Source organism: Dendropsophus ebraccatus, chromosome 5, assembly GCF_027789765.1.
Source record: "Dendropsophus ebraccatus isolate aDenEbr1 chromosome 5, aDenEbr1.pat, whole genome shotgun sequence".
Taxonomy (NCBI): Eukaryota; Metazoa; Chordata; class Amphibia; order Anura; family Hylidae; genus Dendropsophus; species Dendropsophus ebraccatus.
In genome coordinates, this window is record NC_091458.1 from 136,882,112 (window position 1) to 136,905,693 (window position 23,582).

The window sequence follows — 23,582 nt, forward strand, 5'->3', positions numbered from 1 at the left end:
GGGATGAAATAAGTTATAAAATCCACTTTATTCCCCAGGTGTGAATGTTCAGCAGGCAGGACTAAGATGCTAAAGTGTTAAAAGCATGGCTCAGCCCCCATCCTCACCACCAGACAGGGCCTGGCACTGGAAGCTATGCCTAAAACATCAATCAAGCACTTAAAGGGAACCTGTTACTAAGACAATGCTATCTTAACTATCACCATCATGTTATAGAGTAGGAAGAGCTGAGCAGATTGATATATATCTTTATGGGAAAAGATTCAGTATAACTTGCAACATGTTGATTGAAATCCCTGCTCATCCTATGTTAAGAAGTCCACTCAATAAATTATAGGTTATACTAAATCTTTCCCCATAAAGATATATATCAATCTGCTCAGCTCATTCTGCTCTATAACTTGATGCCGATAGCTTAATAGTAAATTAATGGTTAAGGGGTTCCCTTTAAGCCCACTTCCTTAACCCCTGCACCAGTGGAGTTTACAACTCATCCAATGCTTTCTATTGTGACATCTGTATAGTTATTTGTCATGGCCTAGCATCTATTTGAAGCTGTCTGTAGGGCAATACATGAAAATCAGCCGACAGCCTCCCCTTAAATAGGTTCTCAGGGATTATGAAGTTGGGGGCATTTGTTTTAACATGCAAATTGCTGATCTTGTGATCTGTAACATATATTTCGACACTTTTCATGAAACAAATGCCCTCTCCAACATGCAAAGAACACTACAGCTATAGAGATTTTACACTGAATATCTAATATCTGTTAATATACATTTATTGATGACATTTCCGTGCCTGTGCCCAGTAAGGATGATCCAGAGAACAGAGTAGGACTTGCCTATAATAGAAGCAGAGGAGATCCGGTAGGGACCTGACACAATAAGGAGGCAGTCACATGTTCCGTAAATACGGACGGTGTGCTACTGAACAGAATTCGCAGTTCCCAGAATCATCATTCATTATGATGCCGGTAGTTCAGAAAGTGTTTTAATCTTCACGCTATTGTACTGACATGCTGTGTCAGTACAGTAGAGTGAAGATTTACACAGGTTAAGAGCTCCCGGCATCATAATGAATTATGATTTTGGGAACTCCGCGAATTCTGTTCCATAGCACACCGTCCGTATAAATGGACTGTGTTCGGCACTTGAGAATGCCCTCTTACACTAGCAGAAGTCTGTTCCATTTCGAGATGACTTTGGAGCCAATGACATGCCATTAGGGTCTAGTTTTATAGGCTGATTCACTAAGAAAATGTTGACATATCAATGAAAACAACAAAGTGCACTTAAAAATGGAGATGTTCTGTATAGATGGAGGGTGGTCTATAGCTTTTTTTCTGGCAGTCCAGTGGTCCAATATATAGTAGACTCTTAGTACAAGACACTAATTCTTTAAAATGTACCTGTCGTTATACCTTTCAAAATCTAAATGAACAGTAGATGTGATATAAAGCAAGTTTGTAATTTACATTCATTATTTGTTTGCTGTCATCATACTGTATAACAAAAGGCAGATGTTCTGACTTGTGCTAGTTGTAATAAACAGACTAAACACAAAAATTCCGGCCAGTACAGAGAGTCACGGCTCAATGTGTCCGTCAATCACATGACTGCCTTCCCTTTGAGCTCTCAGATGGCCTGGGATACACAGGACTTCCTGTTTTCTGACACATGAAAAAAAAAAAAAAGAGTCAGAACACAGGAAGTGCCGTGTTCTTTATGATAACTAAATGTAAATTGTAAACTTGCTTTATATCACATCTAATGTTTTAATTATAACGACAGGCACACTTTAAGCTTTAATACTGGGTAGAGAACAATATAGATGTATCTCCAGTTATATACCATACCGAAATGTATATGACATTACAGGGAGATTTACCAGGTGTACACAACAATGTATTTATCAGGGGCTGGAGGCAGTTTAGCAAATTAGAGTATATTCACATGTACTACTGTATACATGGTGCACATTTTTTTGCAAAAAATCTGCAGTATATATAGTACCTGTGAACATTGCCTTTTCAATTCATTGATTTGGTGTAGTAGTATATTAGACTTTTATAAGGCGTTCATAAAGACTCAAGTCCAGCTATGTGGTATGCCAGCTTTGCTATGTACCCCTAGTATTAATAACCATATAAACAGACATTACATTTCATTACAAACTTCTGATATACAACGCACAATGCAGGAATATATTTTGCCTCTAAAAATTACAAAGTTTTGTTCTAAGCTCATTTGCACAAAAATGTGCAACTTTTTATTGGTTTTATGCCACGTTTGCCACATTTCAGAAAGTTGGTGAGGCTTAGCAAGAGAGAGTGAGGCCTGCCAGGCCAGACACGTTTGCTAACATTTACTTCAGTAATTGACATATATTATAACTGAAGTGTACACCGGCACATGGTTGGCCCAGATTCAGTCTCTGCCACATGGGCATCCACAGATGTGATAAATTAGTAAATTCATGGTAATTTAATGCTGGTTTCACACACAGCAGTTTATGTGCCAAAGCCAGAAGTGGGATGGAAAATATAAAGAGGGGACTTGTACTTCTCTCTTCTGTTGGATCTACTTCTGGTTTTGGCTCAAAACTGCAGTTGCAATTTTCCAAAAATAAAAAAACCTGCCATGTGTGAAACCAGCATTAGGCCACTGGGTTTTAGCTTCATCTAAAATGCCAGTTTTTCCTCAATTTGCCCAAACGAGCATACCTGCAAAACCTAAGGGCCCTATTACACAGAGCAACATTTGTCTGAATTAGACCAATTCGTGTAACAGAGATGCATGGCCGATGGCTGATGATTGTTCAAACTGTATACATTACCTGTTTACGCTCCCGGTGTTCTTCCGCTTTCTACTCGCTTTGGCACGACCAGTGATTGGCTGAGCGCCCTCTCATTTCAGAGACCTGCTCTGAAGCTACAGCGGCAGCTCCGGCAAGCAAGCAGAGGGCAGGAGAAGACTGGAAGTGTGGAGAGGTAATGTATACATTTTAGGACAAGGGCTGCACGAACACCACTAACGATGTCCGTGCAGCCCTTGCTAAATGATAATCGAGCCATGTAATAGGCTTAGTAAACGAGCACCGATCTAGCAGATTGGCCCTTGTTTACATTATTGAACGGTAAAGATTTGCCATCCACTCCCCTTTTTACTGGGGTTATGAAGCCTTTTTCTTATTAACAAAATTACTGAACTTGTTTATAACACCCGTTTGTCATATCCAACAAAAAGACATGACGTTTTTAAAAATGAATATTTGCACACAAGCCATTGTGACGGCAAACCTTTAGATTAGGATATTATTTGATTCCGGGGCTCTGACTTCTGGGAACGCTTTGGACGCCTCATGGTGTTCAATAATACTGGCGCCTTTAAGCTACGTGACAACAGAGATATAAGCGATGTGACTAAGAAAAAAAGGGGCGTTACTGGCGAAAGCTAAAATAGTAGTAAAAGTAGTAAAATAGAAATAATAAAAAAAACTCCATATATTTGGTATTATTGTACTTGTACTAACCCGCCTAATAAAAGTAATGGGTTATCACCTTGTTTATGCCGCAAGGTAAACAGTGCAAAAACTATGGTATAATTGCTTCTCTTCATTCCTAGCAGAAAGAGTTAATAAAAATTAACATGTTAGTTCCATTGAAAGATCTGTCAAAACTGACCACTAAGGCAAGGGGTTAAAAACCTCAAAAAACATCACCTCAGTGTGTGATTGTTCCACTGAGACTTCCTCTTGCTGGTCTTTCACCATGACACCAGTTGAGATCTCGGCTATTTTTCTTTACAGAAGCCTCTTACTCCAATGTGACCAAGTTTGCTGTTCATTCCCTTTTCCTGCTAATTGTTGTCGATCGTGGTTCCCCTTTCTTTCAGTAACTGTTCACGCTTTCTGTTCATAATTTATAATGTACTGTACCTTCTCAACCCGTTCGCTGAACATAGAATCATTACATACAATGGTAATCACACAAGTCACTCACACACTCCTATCTACTGTGTCAACACATCTACACTCCAGTTCTGTTTTACACCCACACTATTTAAAGTGGAATACTCTTTACATGATTTTGTCTGCTTTTAAGTTGCTTAACTCTTGTTGTCTAAAGTCCTCTACTCTCGGTCCACTCAGACCACGCTCAGTTCCCTCTTCCCCCCTCCCTTTGTGGTCTGAGGACATGTGATCTTCTTTCTGGGGGCTGGGTTAGCTGTCTATTTACTTGATAACCTGACCCCCAGGAGACATAATCTGTATCATCTCCATGCACCTGTGCTGTTTCCATAGACTTACATGTGTCCTTGAGCCTAGGTTTCTGTAATATGAAAAGTTCTAGTTCTATCTCTGCTTGCTGTCAGTGAATGCAGGCACATGTATCTGTCTGTCACAGCTCTGCATATTGTGTTATAAATGTTCTTAGAGTCTGGATGAAACTAGAATGTTTTCATTCACAGTCAGCAAGCAGAGATCTACACCTACACTACAACCCCCACCCCGATAAACAGATGCCCGTTATGTAGCACATAGCTACACCATGCGTGCGTCAGCTCTGCTACATCATCAGCTAGTAAGGAATACATACTGGGGTGATGTGATGCAAAATCAGTAAAAAAAAAAGTCCTGTGGTTACTGTGCAATAGTAATGACAGCAGTGGGCAGGAGAGAAAGCTAAGAGGGCGAGTACGCAAATGGACCAATAAGAGAACTGCATGATGGGAAATGTAGTTTCCTATCTTGGTTATAGATTGACTTTTAGAAAAACTTGTAACTCAGGAATGGCAGCAGGGGTGCGGCCTTCACCCCGGCACGAGGGGTGACAGGTTCCCTTTAAGGTGGAATAAACTTAGTGACAGATTCACTCTAAATTTAGGAGCTTTTGTTAGACCACTTGTGTTATGATATGACTTTGTCATGCTTACAGTTAAACCTATATAACAACAATTTACATCTCTTTCCAGTTACAGTCTATATAATATCCTGCTTTAAGTACTGTGGCCTACTTTAGTAAGATTAACCATGTGTTCTACGCCAGTCTAAGAAACAAAATGGAGTGATTTGTACCAGATTTGTAACCAGTCATCTAATAAACAGAAAGCACCCTTCTCCATCATTCCTGTTAAGAAATGTTTCCTATACTTAAAATCTATGAGCCAATTTTATTTTTAAAATAACATGTACTGTACTTGCATAACCTGTAGCTTTGTATATGCCAAAAACAGGTATAAAGTGCATAGTAATTGTGTGCCTATGTATTGCTTGTTGTGTGTTGGTTCTGTATTACTATTCTATGTTTTCTCCATTTATGTCAAAAGCTGAATGCTGCAGGTTTCCTGTCACCGCAGAGCAGTACGCTGTGGTAACTTAGGTGCCAGTAACACAATGCTAAGCTGTTGGTTAATTCATATATCTGACAGTTGAGTGGATATAAACCACTGTTTGCAAAAAAAAACACAGCAAAGTTGAGCAGTTTTAGTTATGAATACAGTAGACATAATAATATATGATGTATGGGGTGTTTGTCTCATCCGCGGTGACAGACCTAGATGCGCCACAACCCGATTAGTGGTGCTGCGCGGGGATATTAATCGACCTGTCATCCATATAACAAAAAAACATAAAACAAACAAGCTAGTAGATGTCATGGCCGCGGCGGCGTCCCGGGCTCCGGGCCGCCGCCGCGACCGCCATCCTGCCCAGGCAGCTGCCGGGGTCCTGGTGCAGGGACCCGGCGCTGCGGTCTGTTCGGCCCCGGGGGGCGCCTCACCTCGTCCCGCTCCGCCTTCCGTCTGTGCCGGCCGGCGCGCGCGTCCCCGCCTCCTCGGGCGCGCGCGCGCCGGCTGTCTCAGATTTAAAGGGCCAGTCCGTCCCTAATTGATAGTTGCACCCAATCACTCCCTATCACTCCCTATAAATCCCAGCATGCCCTGTCCCCTGTGTTGGAGCCTCTACATGCTTCCCATAGCGTTTGGCCCAGCTCCCTGTTGTTCCTAATACCTGTCCGCTACCTGGTCCCTAGTCCTTGTTCCTGATTCCTGTCCGCTACCCAGTCCCTACTCCTAGTCCCTGGTTCCTGCTTCCCGTCTCTCTGCTGTTCCTGTGTTCAGCCTGTCACCTGCGGTACGCTTACACGCCATTGTCAGTACCTGCTCCTGTCACGCCTCGCCTGCCGTCACCAGCAACCAAGCCAGGGGTAGCGACCTGGGGGTCGCCTGCCGCAGCAAGTCCATCCCGCCTTGCGGCGGGCTCTGGTGAAAACCAGCGGCCCCTTAGACTCCGCTCCCTGGTGAGGTTTGTGCCATCGCTGGTCCCGGTCCAGTGGATCCACTACTCCGGGCGTTACAGTAGAGAAGTAGTACCTGAGAAGTAGGGATGGTCTGAACAGAGTTCGGTTCGGGTTCGTACGAACCCGAACTCTCGGTAATGATTCCCGATGTCTGCCCGCTCTGTGCAGCGGGCGGATCCAGCGGGAGGACCGCCTGGAAAACTGGGATACAGTCATAGCCATAGGCTGTATCCCAGTTTTCCCGGCAGTCCTCCCGCTGTATCCACCCGCTGCACGGAGCGGGCAGACAGCGGAAATCTGATGCCGAGCGTTTGAACCATCCCTACTGAGAAGGATCTACTAGCTTTTTTTTGTTTTTATAATATATGATGTGTCTGATTTATGGAGAGTATTTATGGAGATATGAAATATGTCTTTGTCTGATAGAAGTGCGTCTTCTTTTCATATGGACTATGTAACATACATATGGGTCTCGGGAAGCCTCTATTAGATCACAAATTACACAGATCAATTCTATGCACTGGCACACCATGGGGCTATGCAGGGGCGTAACTAGAAGGGACTGGGCCCTATTGCAAGCTTTTGATTGGGCCCCCCTCCTCCCCCCATCTTACTGTAGGTAAAACCCCTGTTTGTTAGCCTTCCGCCCAGTAGATAGCATATGTTAGGCATCTCCCCTGGTATCCACCAAATAGATAGTGTCCCTATAGTAGACATTTCACATAGTGTCTCCCATGGTAGGCATTTCCCCTGGTATCCAAGCCCCAGTACATAGTGTCCCCCATAGTAGGCATCTCCCCTAATATCCTACCCCCAGTACATAGTGTCGCCAATGATAGGCATCTACCCTAGTATCCTACCCCCAGTACATAGTGTCCTCCATGGTAGGCATCTACCCTACTGTCCCCCATGGTAGGCATCTACCCTAGCATCCTACCCCCAGTACATAGTGTCCCCCATGGTAGGCATCTACCCTAGTATCCTACCCCCAGTACATAGTGTCCCCCATGGTAGGCATCTCCCCTAGTATCCTACCCCAGTACATAGTGTCCCCCATGCTAGGCATCTCCCCTAGTATCCTACCCTCAGTACACAGTGTTTCCCCTATGATAGGCATCTACCCTACTGTTTACCATGCTAGGCATCTCCCCTAGTATCTTACCCCCGTACATAGTGTCCCCCATGGTAGGCATCTCCCTTGGTATCCCAAAGTACACAGTGTCCCTCTTGGTAGACATCTCCCCTAATATCCTACTCCCAGTACATAGTGTCCCCCATGATAGGCATCTCCACTAGTATCCTACCCCTAGTACATAGTGTCCCACATGATAGGCATCTCCCCTAGTATCCTACCTTCAGTACATAGTGTCCCCCATGGTAGGCATCTCCCCTAGTATCCTACCCCCAGTACATAGTGTCCTCCATGATAGGCATCTCCCCTAATATCCTACCCCTAGTACATAGTGTCCCCCATGATAGGCATCTCCCCTAGTATCCTACCCTCAGTACATAGTGCCCCCCATGGTAGGCATCTCCCCTAGTATCCTACCCCCAGTACATAGTGTCCCCCATGGTAGGCATCTACCCTAGTATCCTACACCCAGTACATAGTGTCCCCCATGGTAGGCATCTCCACTAGTATCCTACCCCCAGTACATAGTGTCCCCCATGGTAGGCATCTCCCCTAGTATCCTACCCCCAGTACATAGTGTCCCCCATGGTAGGCATCTCCCCTAGTATCCTACCCCCAGTACATAGTGTCCTCCATGGTAGGCATCTACCCTACTGTCCCCCATGGTAGGCATCTCCCCTAGTATCCTACCCCCAGTACATAGTGTCCCCCATGGTAGGCATCTCCCCTAGTATCCTACCCCAGTACATAGTGTACCCCATGGTAGGCATCTCCTCTAGTATCCTACCCCCAGTACATAGTGTCCCCCATGGTAGGCATCTCCCCTAGTATCCTACTCCCAGTACATAGTGTCCCCCATGGTAGGCATCTCCTCTAGTATCCTACACCCAGTACATAGTGTCCCCCATGATAGGCATCTACCCTAGTATCCTACCCCCAGTACAACATGTCCTCCATGGTAGGCATCTACCCTAGTATCCTACCCCCAGTACATAGTGTCCCCCATGGTAGGAATCTCCTATACTGTCCCCCATGGTAGGCATCTGCCCTAGTATTCTACTCTTAGTACATAGTGTCCCCCATGGTAGGCATCTCCCCTAGTATCCTACCCCCAGTACATAGTGTCCCCCATGGTAGGCATCTCCCTTGGTATCCCAAAGTACACAGTGTCCCTCCTGGTAGACATCTCTCCTAATATCCTACTCCCAGTACATAGTGTCCCCCATGATAGGTATCTCCCCTAGTATCCTACCCCTAGTACATAGTGTCCCCCATGATAGGCATCTCCCCTAGTATCCTACCCCCAGTACATAGAGTCCCCCATGGTAGGCATCTCCTATACTGTCCCCCATGGTAGGCATCTGCCCTAGTATCGTACCCCCAGTACATAGTGTCCCCCATGGTAGGCATCTCCTATACTGTCCCCCATGGTAGGCATCTTCCTTGGTATCCCCCCATAGATAGTGTCCCCCATGGTAGGCATCCCCCTTGGTATCCCCACCGTAGATAGTGTCCCCCATGGTAGGCATCCTCCCTGGTATCCCCCCGTAGATAGTGTCCCCCATGGTAGACATCCCCCTTGGTATCCCCACTATAGATAGTGTCCCCCATGATAGGAATCTTCCTTGTTATCCCCACCGTAGATAGGGTCCCCAATGGTAGGCACCCCCCTTGGTACTATGATGACAGTTAAGAAGGCCCAGTGTATTGCAGTGTATTGAGGTGTCAGGCCCCGTAGCAGCCGGTATGGCTGCTGTAGTGGTAGTTACGCCCCTTTGGCTACCCACAGTGACTCTGTTACAGCTGGATGCACTGTTGCAATAGAATCTGTATAACTGCAGTAGTAACAATAGATACCACAACTCTCAGACATTACTGGACTTTGCGATACATATAAAGGTATGACTCCCAGATACAGCATACTCCTATTTTTGTCAACAGGAAGTCTACAGCAATACAGTAACTCTACTCTATAAAGCAGAACTGTTAAAGCAATAATACACGCCGCTCACCACTCATCCTCCTTCCAGTTATCATTACAAAATCTCTCACTCCAGAAGCCGGATGAATATACCACTTACTTTCAAAATCCAAGAAAAAATGTGGACAGTTTTCTAAGTCTTTGCCCAAAACCTTAATGAGATTTCCCATGACCCGTCGACCTATGGAAGATCAAAAAATAGTTTTAAATGACTCACATGTATATAGTAAATCCATTACATCCTATCAGTCCTAAGGTGTGCGCAGGTCCTCGTAGACTGTATCAGAAATGTAATGTAACGTGGTGGATCGGTAAGGCTTACATGATGATTGAGGTGTGGGTTTCTCTCATATTTTCTTCACGGAAATGCAGCTTTTTGTGTTAGCACTTCTGTTTTTGTCTATGTCTGAGCAGGAGGAGGAAGCTGGGAGTCAGTTTGTATTTTTCACACTTCCTGTGTGAGATATACTATGATCAGCACTCTAAAAGTCTATATACTGATAAGTGTCGTGCTATGTTACAATTGCTCTGCTTCAGCCATTCATTCAGCATCATTAAAAAAAAAGCAAAGCTGCACTTAAAGGGCAACTCCAATTCATGACACAAACACTTTGATATAAGAAAAGTACGAACATTTTTGAACCTACTAGTTGTACACTGTATTACAACACTGACAAAATGGACTATAGCACTGAGAAAATGGAGGCATGGTCTTGTGATATCAACATGATAGAAAGAAACTATGAATCCTGACTGGTGTTTGTTTGAGATTAGCGAACCTTTGGCTGAACTCGAGCGTGCAGCATTTGATTATCGGTGGCTGAAGAAGTTGGATGGAGCCCTAGGGAGTCCTGGAAAACATGGATATAGCCTATGGTCTATGGCTGTATCCATGTTTTCCAGGCAGCCTTAGGCCTTATGCACACGTTCAGTATTTTTTTCAAGTCCGTAGATTCCTCCCGCTATCCACCCGTACAATCTGCTAAAAATTATGGATTGGGCATATGTAGTGAATCTAAAGTGCATCCGTATTTCTGTAAATCCTTTTTTTTTTCTCGACATGTCAATTATAACTCATGTGTATTTGTTTACGGAAATACGGGCGCCAAACAGGTAACATCCTGTAAAAAAAAATAGCAGATCCCGTTGATTTCTATGAGAGGATACGTAAAAAACATCTGGATCTGCACTAGGACATGTCCTTTTTTTTCAGGATTAGTTTGCAGCCTTGTAATTTACTGATCGTGTGAATAGCCCTATAGACAACAATGTGCACTAACTCCAATACGGAAATACGGATCTGTAGATTACGGGTCGTGTAAGTAAGGCCTTCGGGCTGCATCCATCTTCTTCAGCCACCGGTAATCCGATGCTGCAATGCTCGACATGTTCATTGGTTGGTATGGGTTCTACAGTCTTCAGGTCTACAGGATTTTCTATCTAGTGTTAGTTTCTCACCAATTTCAGCTCTATGGACCAGCAGCCGGAGAGCAGTTACCTGGAGTCACTTCATTAGCACAAAGATCTGAAAGTTAAAAATATGTAAAGTCAGGTGACGGCTTCATAGGATAAAACTCAATGTGCACTAGATTTAGTGTATGCTAAATGACATATGATGGGGGCGTGATAATGTATAATCAGCATACAGTATATTAGCAGTCAAGTAGGTAACACAAGCAGCAGCCAAACATTGAACAGTAGGTAGACATTTCATTCTCAGTATATCTTTTTACCATCTGAGGTTGGCACTCTTGGGGGGAAGGGGGGGTTACCAGTATTTGAGGCTGACACAGACCTTTAAATGGGTACTCCGGTGAAAAATATTCTTTCAAATCAACTGGTGCCAGAAAGTTATATAGATTTGTAATTTACTTCTTTAAATAAAAAAATCTCCAGTACTTATCAGCTGCTGTCAGTGTCAGACTGGCCCACCAGTGGACTGGAGAATCCTCCGGTGGGCCCCTAGCTTTAGTACCCGCACTAACTTTGACAGTCATGTTGTTTCTCACTGGTTCTTTATTGGTGGACCCCAGATACTCCAGTCTGACACTGGCTGCTGTATGTCCTTCAGGACATGGTGTATTCTCTCTAGTCTGACACAGTGGTCTCTGCTGCCACCTCTGTCCATGTCAGGAACTGTCCAGAGCAGTAGCAAATCCCCATAGAAAACCTCTCCTGCTCTCCAGACTGGAAAGAATACACCATTTCCTGCATATTTTTGGATGTGCCAAACCTCACTTAGTGTTTTCCTTCATTGATGTTCAGCCAGCGGTAAGTCCGTTGCACTCGTACCTATGCCTTACAGTCTGGGGAAGAGTCTGTATTTTTGTGTGGAAGCTGTGCCTTTGTGGTTGATTTGATAAGTAGTCAAGTGGGTGGGCCTACTCAGGGACTGACAGCTATCTGTGTATTACAATAAATGATTATCAGCCTTACCTGCCGATTACTGTCTGTTCATCGTTTAGTGTAATAGCGCATGTTAAAAGTCCATGATCATCTGACATGCACAATGTTGGCTGATCGTAGTCTATCAACATGTTGAAAGCTCCCAACTGGTGCATCGATGGTCTGCTGCACGTCACCCTTTGTAATAGGAGGAGAAGCAGCACTGACTTCAATGGGCAGTCCCCTCAGTAGGCACTCCCTATCCCCAGAACATCAGGCTGTGTAATACGGCCTTAAGTGTGCAGAAAGTAAGGGTACTATTCCACGGGCCAAGGAGGGCCCGATCAACGATGTAAACGAGCGCCAATATGCTAGATCGATGCTCGTTTATTCCACGGCCCGATGATCGTTGACCGAGGGCTGCAGGGACATCGTTACCGATCTCCTTGCAGCCCTTGCAGCATCATACATTACCTGTCAGGTCTTCTGCTCTGCTCCGTCCTCCTCCCCGGGTCCGGCGCGCTCTAGCTTCAGAATGGCCTGTCAGCTGACAGGCCACTCAGCCAATCACAGGCCACGGGGGTCCCGGCCTGTGATTGGCTGAGCGCTCCGTCAGCTGACAGGCCATTCTGAAGCCAGAGCGCGCGGGACCCGGGGAGGAGGACGGAGCGGAGCAGAAGACCTGACAGGTAATGTATGCTGCTGCTGCTTCTTAAATTGTCGGTCGCCCGCCGTGCACCACTATTCAACCGTAGCGATGCAGGGTGGGGGAATGATGATTTTAGGTCTGGCCCTAAATGAACGATCAGCCGATGACACGATGCTGCGTAGGGCATTCCAGACAGTCCTCGGGCTGCATCCACCTTCTCCAGTTAGGGGGATTCAAATGCTGATCATTCTTATTCATGCGACCCTGAACCCTGAGGTTATCTCATCTCCTCTCACAATCTATAAATCTTTGTCAATCAAAAGTCAAGTGCGTTTTATAATTCTTTTGCAAAATAATAAGCTTGATTTCTCTTACTCCTGACTCCTGTACACATAAAGATTGCTTGCTAGACTGTGAAATCACTGCATTATTTACTGCTATGGCTCTCTATGCGTGAAAGGTGAATTGCTGAGCACACTAAATCCATGTTGACATGGCGTAAGACACCGGCCGTTCTGTGACCTGGCCAGGTCACAGAACGGCCGGTGTCAGAGAAGATCATCCTGGCCGGTACTGTACTGCACCGCTAGCAATCCCAGCTGGAGGGTGGACTGTGTACTTATACACTCCGGCTGGGATTCCCTCTAACTGTGCTGTACATAGGTTGTGTATTAATCACGGCTGTTGTTGCAACAATGGCCGTGATTAATACACAATTTACGTTGTGTGAACATGGCCTAAGAGTGTATTCACACATAAGGGCTGTGAGGCGGTTCTTACAGCACAGTAAGCTGTTCACCTGAGATTGCCTCAGAACCAAGTTGTTTTTTTATTGGCTGCACAGCAGAAACCCCTGCGCATGTGCTATGTCTGAATATATTGGAAGCTTTATATAAGAATCCCTGGCTCTGGGGAGCATAGCTTTGACATGACGGAGTAAGGCAGCACTAATCCTGAGCTTCGTGTCTACACAGAAGATTGAAATCAGATAATCTGGACTTGCAGCCTTATAAAATATGGCAACAAAAAGGAATAGACCTTCTCTCTCACATGCAGATCCCTCTACAGCTTTCAAGGCGGTTGTCGTTGCAATAGATCCTAGAAACTGAGGCTATGGCTGTATTCAGCAGAAATAAAAACCCTGATTCATTCATAAGTCATCCTTCTGAGGGAAAACACCAGCATTTAGAGCCTGTTCACACTGAGCAAAAGTGGCAGAATATCAAGCGGAGCTCGCGATGTGGGCTTCGCTTGAAATTTCGCGGCTTTTGCTCAGTGTGAACAGGCCCTAACACAGCATGTGGCCATATGTAGTGCCCCAGTACAGGTGGTTCTTTTGTCCTTACATACCCAGGTAAAACTAGTACACTCAAGTGCCACAGCTAGTGCAGAAAGTTGCTGTGCCCTACTCCAGCCACTAGGTGTCTCAACCCCCTGTGCACAGCTGCAGTTTAGGTAGGAAGGTTTAGTCTGCTTTACGCCTCTTTGCTCACGCACTTCCTGTTAGGAGTTAGTTGTAGTCTGTCTCTAGACCAGAGAGGAGTCAGAGCAGTCTAGTTCCAGTTCCAGAGAAAAAGATCACAGCAGTTATGCACTGCTCGACTTAACCCTGGGGTAACCAGAGAAATAGGAAACACCCTTGCCTACGCCTAGGATCTTCACTTCAGAACAGTAACCCCCTATGAAAGAGAGGAAGAAGGACTGATCTACCTTAGAGAAAACAAGTAGCGCAAGAGAGGCCCCCTGCTTTTACAATACCCCCCATTAATGGTGTATAAGTATAAAGTAACAAATAAAATTTCACTTTTTATTAAGTTTTATTTGTTATTAAAGGGGTTATCCAGCGCTACAATAACATGGCCACTTCCCCCCCCCCCCCCCTCTTGTCTCCAGTTCAGGTGTGGTTTGCAATTAAGCTGCATTTACTTCAATGGAACTGAGTTTGAAACCCCACCCAATCTGAAGACAAGAGAGGGGGGGAAAGTGGCCATGTTTTTGTAGCACTGGATAACCCTTTTAAGTTTTATTTGTTACTTTATACCTGTACACCATTAGTGGGGGTGTTGTAAAAGGAGGGGGCTACTGGCCCCATATGTTGTTTTTTGTTCTATTACCCTCTTTACCCCCTACTAGTTAGCACCATTGAGTTGATTTGTATTCATGATCTACAGTAGAGCACAGGTGCACATTAGCCACTCTCTACTGACAATGCTTGACTATGTGGGAAAACTTTCACTAGTTAGCTTCACCCAGACACAGAGGCCTGGTACTGGTACTACCACACAGGGCGGTCCCTGAGACTGTGTAGAAAGAAAGCAGTCAGATAACACAGATTTATCTAAATGTGGGTATGAGGAGTTCTTCAAATTCTACTTCATGCACATCCGGGCAGAGTACTGTACTAATTAAGCAAGGGCTTCTATAGGGCCCCCAGAGAGGGTACCGGGAGGTATCTCCTGCTACTAGAGTCTGTAGAAAAGGTATTGTTTTATATATTTTTTACACTAGCACTTGTGAGCAGTATTGTTCTTATATTTTTGGGTGGGTAGAACCCACTCCTAGCCACTGTGACAAGTCACCCAAAAACAACAGTATGAAGCACCCTGAGCCATGGCACATACCCTGAATCCCAACTAGCCCACTGCATTATGGGGAGAGGATGTATAAGCTATGATGTCAGAAGAAATAAGATACACCTCCATACCTATCAAAAGCGACCCCAGAATGCTATTGCAAGTGCAGACCAGCAAGCTATAATCGAATCCATGCAGGTGTTTTTTAATATGTTGAACTGAACTGAACTGCTAGAAATCACAGGGATACAATGGTGTCCAATGAGATTCAAACTATTTCAATAATAAAACATTATCTCACATTCATTCTCATTCACGCTGGGTCTCTGCTGTTCAAATGAAATATCCATTAAGCCTATTTAATAAAATCTTTATTTAGATTCATCTCCTGTTCTGTGTTCTTTTTTTAATGCATAAGTGTGAAAGGTACTAGAAGTCCCTGCATTAAAAGGACTTAAAGGGGTATTCTTTTCAAACATAACTTTTCTTATGTTGCTGCCCATGGTGAGACTAACAATTCTTTCCATACTTGTTATTATCTATTCAGTCTCCTTCCCCCAGTTCTCAGCTGCAGTTTTCTGCTGAAGACACAAAAATCTGTGCGAGCTTTTCTCTTTGTCTTCCCCTCCCCCCCCCTTCCTCCCTTCTAAGATTGCTGATGTTAACAAGCCCATATCTGCAAAATTTTAGGAACTTTGTAATGCTGGGAGGATTAATCACAGTGAGTTCATCAACAAGACCTCAGATTAACCCTCCCAGCATGAAAAAGAAACTAAAACGTTTAGGCAGCCATCTGGCTAGGAAGGGAGGGGTAGATAAGAGTACAGCTCACACACAGTTTTTTGTGCCTTCAGCAGAAAGCAGCAGCTCAAAACTGGAGAAAAGAGACTGAAAAGATAATAACAAGTATGGGATGAATGTAAATACGGTAGTGTAAAAAAGTAGAGTACTGAAAGCAGAATAGTGAGTACTTGACAAGGCCAGAAAAGTAGGGGCCATATATCACCTATCCATATAATTCTTGGAAAAATGGCTATTCCCTTTAAACAGTTTTTATTAAAAAATTGCTATTCATTGTTGTAGGGACTCCAAGGGACTTAGGAAATGCCTATGAATTTCTAGGTGCCCAGGCCTTTTTTATTCAGCACCCTGCAAGTGCTGCACTACCTGGTGACTAACCAGCATAAGTATGACCTGCTGTTAAGAGGTTAAAGGGGATGTCATTTTGGGTGGATCATCCAAGTAGGTAGGGACATCTAATTGTTTAGGTTACCTACCACCACACTGCACTAAAAGCAGTGGTCTGGCGGGTATATGTAGATAAAATGTAGATGTATAGAGATAAAGGAGGGATTTAGCCAAATTCCCTGTTCCACACATCGGAATAGGTGTTCCTCTCCTGGGTTGGGACTCAGTACTAACCCCTCTCTCCTTACCTGGCAATCTCTTCAGCTGCACTGCAGCATCTAGTGATGGTCACCTGATCATTAGAGGCTGCAGTTCAGGGGAAGGTGCCATCAAGACAAGAGCGGCTAAGGGTTATACAGTGTTATACAGTTTCGCCACATTGTATTTATGTTAAAAAAGCAAAGTGGGAACACAGTCTTTCAGCATATTGCAAATGCTCTTTTCTGCTGCACTGGCCGTGGAAGCAAGTGTATGCGCTTGGAAGTGCAGGTCCTACCCGTAGTTAACAACCCCATGCAGCAGCTGCTAGCCTCAGTAAGTAGTGGAGCAGGGAACAGCACCCACGAAGTGCTGAAAGACTGTGGGGGAGGTTTATCAAACATGGTGTAAAGTGAGACTGGCTCAGTTGTCCCTAGCAACCAATCAGATTCCACCTTTCATTCCTCACAGACCCTTTGGAAAATAAAAGGTGGAATCTGATTGGTTGCTAGGGGCAACTGAGCCAGTTTCACTTTACACCATGTTTGATAAATCTCCCCGTGTTCTCACATTACATTTTTAACACAAAGGCAACATAGGAACACAGCCCAACACTTACTGCTCCCTGCTCCTGGGGGTGTTGGTTTAGGGCATCACTATTCAAAGTGCCTAGGGTGGAATGAACCCATACAGACCCGGCCTTGGGCATTGACTAGACTAGAAAAACAACCCCTTAATCATCCTACCTTTTCACTTATGCATAGTATTGTTTTCTAACATCCATCATTGCTGTTCTCTAACCTGGTTGACTCTGAGTTTCCTTTGGCATTGGATAAAGGTCAATCAAGCTCACATCTGTATTCCAGCACTGTTACACCAAAAGACTGTCCTTAGGGTCCTATTCCACGGGCCGATGGGGGCCGGATCAATAATGTAAACGAGTGGCCATCTGCTAGATCTGCTATTCTACGTAGCGATGCGTGGTGGGTGCCCGAAAATTTTAGGTTTGCACCTAAATAAGCGATCAGCCGATCGTTTCTCTATTCCACGGAGGGGCCTATTCCACTGAGCGATAATCGGCCGAATCGGTGGTAACGATGTCCCTGCAGCCCTCGATTTTCAGCCCGTGGAATAGGACCCTTATGCTTAGACAGGGGGATGGTAGAGTTCAGGTGATCTGTATGAAACACCTCATAGGTACTGCTCATAACTCTCATGACTTCTCACTTGGTTTCATTGGGTCCACCTTCAGGAATGTGCAGCATACTCTATGACTCTCACGTACAGTTCCACCGTCCCTTCTTTGCCTCTGAATACTCTGTTTCCTCCTCCCTTAATGTATTTAGCTGGAAGCTAGCTCTAGACCTTGTGGGGTCTATATCAAGTTGCCTACACAGAATATTCTAGTTATTGGCTTGTGATCCACATTACATTAATTGGAATGTAATATGCTGTTATGGTTCCCAGCTGCAAAATATAGATCTACTGTGCAGCTCCCTGAGGCTACCAGCCTTGGCTGGAGCGGTAGCTTTATATTGGGGGAAAAGAAGTTTTATTCCGCAGTGTGAGGTCCGGAAAGAGGCGGCAACTAGTCATCTGGATGGGGAGCCGCCTGTGACTAGTCACACCTCTTTGCCTGTCAGCACACTCTGCAGGGATGATTGACAGGCAGAGAGACCCATTGGTAGACTCTCTGCCTGTCAATCATCCCTGCCTGCGCACTGATAGACAGAGAGTGGTGACTAGCCACCGGCGGCTCCCTGCCCAGATGACTAGTTGTCGTCCCTCTCCTTGCCTTGCACAGTGGAATAAAACTCCTTTTTCCTTAATGTAAAGCTACTGCTCCAGCCAAGGCTGGTAGCCTAAAGGAGCTGCACAGTAGTTCTATACTGAGTATCTGAGCACCATATCAGAACAATATCAGGATATATGTATGTGTGTGTGTGTGTGTGTGTGGGGGGGGGGGATTTCTATTCTTGACAAATGGGTTTAAAAAAGTAAAAAGAAAGAATTCCTTGCTCTGCAGACCGTTGTTCCTATATTTCGGTGCACTTCTATGCATGTCACAGTACTGTAGCAACACAGTGGAAGTGGTCTCAGCAGGACCGATGCCTTCTATATCCACCTATTTCACTTCTCCTTTTTTTACAAGCAGCCTACTGTGTCTTCTCTCTTTTTTTACTTGTAAAGATGAATTACATTTCTGTCATTTATACCCATTGTAAATTCTAAAGAGGAAATATGGCCATTTCATACAGAACTGATCTTTTGCAAACCCATAAATGTTAAATTTTTAACTTTCAGTCCGTCAGACTGTCCTATCAGTGTGAAGTATTTTTTCTGCTCTATGGAGAAGAGGGGCGCAATTGTTTTGCAACCAAAGCCTTATATTACGGAGATTCATCGCAAACACAATAGGGGAATTTATTAAGATTTTATGTAAAGGGGCCTGGCCACCCACACACTCAATTTACTACAATCTACGTCTGCTAGCAGGTATAAATTGTGGTGTGCCTCTTGATATATCCTGTGTGTACACTGGCGCATCCTGATGAAGAGGAGAGTCACCACCTGGAAGCAGGGCCGTCTTAACAGCATTATGGGCCCCTGGGCAGAGGTGCGAAATGCCCCCCCCCCCCAAACCACCCCCATCAAATCCCCCACATCATTGCATATAGTGCCCCCCATAGTAGCCAATCCCCCCATATAGTGCCCCCCATAGTAGCCAGTACCCACATAGTAGCCAATCCCCCCATAGTAGCCAGTGCCCCCCATAGTAGCCAGTGCCCCCCATAGTACCCAGTACCCCCATAGTAGCCAGTGCCCCCCATAGTAGCCAGTGCCCCCCATAGTAGCCAGTTCCCCCATAGCCAGTACCCCTATAGTAGCCAGTGTCCCCCAAAACAACAAACCAGTTACTCACCTGTCCGGCGGCCCCAGCAGCTCCTCTCCCGTCAGCGTGCCACTCCCGACATCCTCCGGCACAGGCAGCGGGGTACAGAGAGACTGCCTGTGCCAGAAGTGTCCGGCTGCACGACACATCCAGGACACAGGCAGCGTCTCTGTACCCCGCTGCCTGTTCCTGGAGGATGACGGGAGCGCGCTGCCGGGAAACATCAGCTGCTGGGGCCGGCGGACGAGTGAGTTCCTGGACTGCCCGCCCCTTCTATCGCCACTTAGCTGAGCGGCTCAGCTGAGAGGTGATAGAAGGGGCGGGCGGAGGGGGTAGCTCAGGGCCGCTCACTATGCATACGCAGAGTGAGCGGCAATACAGGGGGCGGGCGGGGCGGCTTCCTTGCGGTGCTCAGCACTGCTTGGAAGCCGTCTTCGCTTTATAGGACGCACTTAGTTTTATAAGTGCGTCTTATAAAGCAAAAAATACAGGTATGTCACAGAGGGCAGGGGCCCCCTAGGACGCAAGGGCCCTCGGGTAGCCGCCTACCCTGCCCAATGGGTAAGACGGCTCTGCCTGGAAGCATGTTGCTATTAAAGTCCTGAAATCATCAAATCCGTGTTGGGTATCCTGTAGGGTTCTTGCAAAAGAGATTGCGCCAGTGAACCACCAACTATCTACTTTCTCCACTGCCTAAACAATACATTTTATTTTGTTTTTAATCTGTAGTTGAGTTTTAGCTGCTTTTAGATCATTACCCACTGCAGCTTATATTGTGACCAATATTTCCTTTAGGCCACTGAACCATATTACTGTCTTATCTCTCCCAATTTTACAAAATACATGCTGTTACTTTATGGCTTTGTTAGATAATAATAAGATACTCTCTAACCTGTTATAGTAACTAGTTAAGTTCCCATAGGGCCGGAGACCCTAAGGATGAAGGTAGATTCCTTACCTTTGTTGATTTTTGTTAAAGCGACTCTGTACCCACAATCTGACTGCCCCCGCCCTAACCAGTTGTACCTTCAGATAGCTGCTTTTAATCCAAGATCTATCCTAGGGTCCATTTGGCAGGTGATGCATTTATTTTCCTAAAAAAACAACTTTAAAAAACAACTTGCAGCCCTGTGTCAAATTGGCATGGCCTAGAGTGTCTATGCCCTAGGATTGCGACACCACTCTGTCCCTCCTCTCCACCCCCTTTATTATTAGGAAAGCCCCTAGAATAATTTCTCCTATTCATCACCTGTGTAAACACTACACATGTGCTGGATCGTTAAGGCTCCTGTGCAGTGTTCAGACAGGCAATGAATAGGAAAAAATCCTGCCCAGGGGCATTCCTAATGATGATGAGGGATGGAGAGGCCGAGCCAATTTGACACAGGACTGCAAGTTGTTTTTTAGGACAATAACTGCATCACCTGCCAAACGAATCCCAGGACAGATCTTGGATTTAAAACAGCTATCCGAAGGTACCAGTGGTTTGGGGAGGTAGATTGTGGGTACAGAGTCACTTTAAATCTTTCACTCTAATTGATATGTAAATGAGATGGTTTGGTGCACTGGGGCGGAACTACTAATCCTTCCTACGTACCCCGCTTTCCCACCTCATGAAGCTTTTGTAGACTGTAAGCCCTCGTAGGCAGGGTCCTCTCTTCCTATGTAACAGTCTGCCATTTACCTTTTTGATGGAACATGTTTGTCACCACCCATCGCTTGTGTGGCGCTCTGGAGTCAAGGGCACTTGATTGCAAATCGGCTGATTTGATCTTTTGTGCAGTTGATAACCATGTCTGTTAATGGACGCACGGACAATGCAATGATTAACCTTGCCTAGTAAAGGCAATGCAAGTGAGCACCAGTTGGTTTGAAAATGTTTTTTTTTTTCCTCTGGTGTACCCCTTTAAAGGGGTATTCCCATCCCAGCTTGTTATTACCTATCCATAGGATAGGAATAAGAAGATGATTGGCTGGTGGCTGGGAGTTTCCATAGGTCGCCAAGTACACTGTTTGGCTATCTCTCTGTCTCTCATACAGAATGAATGGAGCTGCAACGCATATGTGCATCCTGATGTCCTATTCTAACTGGAGAATCTGAATAGTGAGATCTGGAGACCCCTATTGAGCAGCTTGTTATCCTATATCCTAAGGATAGGGCATAATAAGCTATGATGGGAATACCACTAAATATATTGGTACATATGTCATAACTGAAGTTATTAACCCTGTCTCTTTTCACTTTCAGCTTCCTGAGTCTTTCAGGATACACAATGTTTTTCACAAGGTTCTTCTTAAGAAACACGTTCAGTCTATTGTACCTCCCCAATAAGCCTCCTCCTCTAGTGAAAGTCAAAGGGCAACTACAGTTCGAGGTTTCTAAAATTATGAATTCTCGTTTTGTCCGAGGTCTCTTCATTATATTCTCTACTGGTAAAGATATGGTCCTTGGTGGATATCTTGGGTACCAGCCAAGTTCATACATGCCTAGGTATGCTATGTTTTAGTTATGAGGTTTCATAGACAGGTTCTATCCAAGCCACGTCCTTGCATTAAGGGTCCAGTGGCCTCTCGTAGAAGGAGGGTACTGTAATGTACTTACCTAGCCCTAATCCAATGCTGAGAACAACATTTGCTGCTCCCCAACCCTTCTGCCATCATCAGTGTTTTTCCGTTTGCCAGGGCCCCAAGTTTCACTGTCAGGGAGGTGGTTTCTAACCTTACTAGCATTTTCGATCTGATATTGGACCTTCTTTGTATCTGACCCTCAGCTTGAACATCTATATAACCTCATATTTGCCAATTTTGTATTTATGTGTCACCTCCCGGTTATTTGATCCTGGTGTTTTACACACAGTCTGTTGATTCTCCTGACATGTGACCTTCTGCCTATTTGATCCTTGGACTGTACCCGGTTATCCTCTCCTTGTTGATTCTCATACTATGATCTCCAGATACTGACTTAGCCCTTTGACTCTGCTCGCCCTCCCTTTTGGCCCTTGCCTTCCTTCCTAGGAGGGGACTGTCACCATGGCATTTATCAGGGGAATTGCTGCGAAATGCAGGGTCAGGGTACAGGGACAGATTAGGGCCTTATACGCCTTACCCTATTAACAAATTATCTATATATACTTCCATTTTAGATTCCATTTTGGTAATGTTGTCTAGGTGTTAAAATCCTGGTAAAAGGCAATGGTACACATTTGTTTTTTGTTTTTGTTTTTTAATCTCCCTGCCACCAGACTTACTATGAAAACTTTGGGAGGAAAGGAGGCAGCTTCTTACCAGTGCTGAATGTGGTCACTGTCTGAAGTTCCAGTTTATCATCAGATCCCTGCCATCAGAGCAGTGTTTCCCACCTCCCACAAGACAATGGTCTCCTGTTGCCCTTGATTACAACCCACTACAACCCTCAGGAAGGCATGCTCAGTTCAACTACAATCTCCAGGAGGTATTGGCAGTTGGCCTCCACTGAGGCTGCAAGCAAAGGGAATTGTGGGAAAGTGTACGCACTGTTGCAGGGCAACAGCAGGGTCATAGTTCAAAGAAGAAACCAGGAAGTTATTAGATCCATGGAGGAAAAACAATACAAAGATGTAAGCTAATTTAATAAAAAGAGCACAGTTGTATTCATTTACACAACTGTATGACAATAAGACAACTTGATAATAAAAGTACCCTAGCATGGGTTTTACACCATAGAGATCTATGGTGATCCAGGTTAGGTTCAGTAGTACCACTGGAGGTGTTACAGCAAAACCATACTAAACCCAGTTCACACTTTGCATGCAGTTTTTACTGCCTTTCTGTCCTACCAAATCTATCTTATCTTGCAATACAAGTCAATGGCAGACATATCCAAATTATACTGTAGTACACCTAGTAATAAACTACAAAAAATGTGGAACAAAGTAGATTTTTCCCATAGATGCTAATTATTTCCATGGGTGAATACAGTACTTCTTCATTATAATCTGTGTAATCTCGGCTTCGTCACCTCTGCAATCTATTTTTCAGGATAACATGTTCCTCTCCTGACACAGGTAACAGCATCCCTTCTTTCATTAGGAGCTCTTTCTTATAAGTAAGCTGGTATTGGCTGAAGAATTGGTAAGGCTGTAGACTGTATGGTAGTATGGTAGGGTATGGCCTCCATTTTCTTTGGTTTTAAGAATATATATATATATATATACTTTTTTCTTAAATTTTGCATATATATATATATATATATATATATATATATATATATATACACACAAACTTTTTTTCTTAAATTTAGGAT

The 23,582-nt window shown here is 44.7% G+C and overlaps 1 protein-coding gene across 5 annotated transcripts in view; it reads right to left on the reverse strand.

Moving 5' to 3' along the window:
* Nucleotides 1-22,761, reverse strand: part of LOC138793839 (CYFIP-related Rac1 interactor A-like) — a 38,486-nt gene extending 15,725 nt beyond the window's left edge. The window contains exons 1-3 of one of the 5 annotated variants that reach the window (XM_069972548.1): nucleotides 22,586-22,761; nucleotides 10,873-10,939; nucleotides 9,515-9,595 (exon numbers count right to left, since the gene is read on the reverse strand). In XM_069972548.1, the coding sequence (XP_069828649.1) occupies nucleotides 9,515-9,584 (70 nt within the window). In that variant the 5' untranslated portion in view covers nucleotides 9,585-9,595; nucleotides 10,873-10,939; nucleotides 22,586-22,761. Of the gene's footprint in view, nucleotides 1-3,562; nucleotides 3,584-3,723; nucleotides 3,878-9,514; nucleotides 9,596-9,631; nucleotides 9,703-10,872; nucleotides 10,940-22,585 lie in introns of those variants that run through there. The other 4 variants (XM_069972544.1, XM_069972545.1, XM_069972546.1 and 1 more) reach the window with 4 other exon arrangements.
* Between the last annotated feature and the right edge of the window lie 821 nt (nucleotides 22,762-23,582).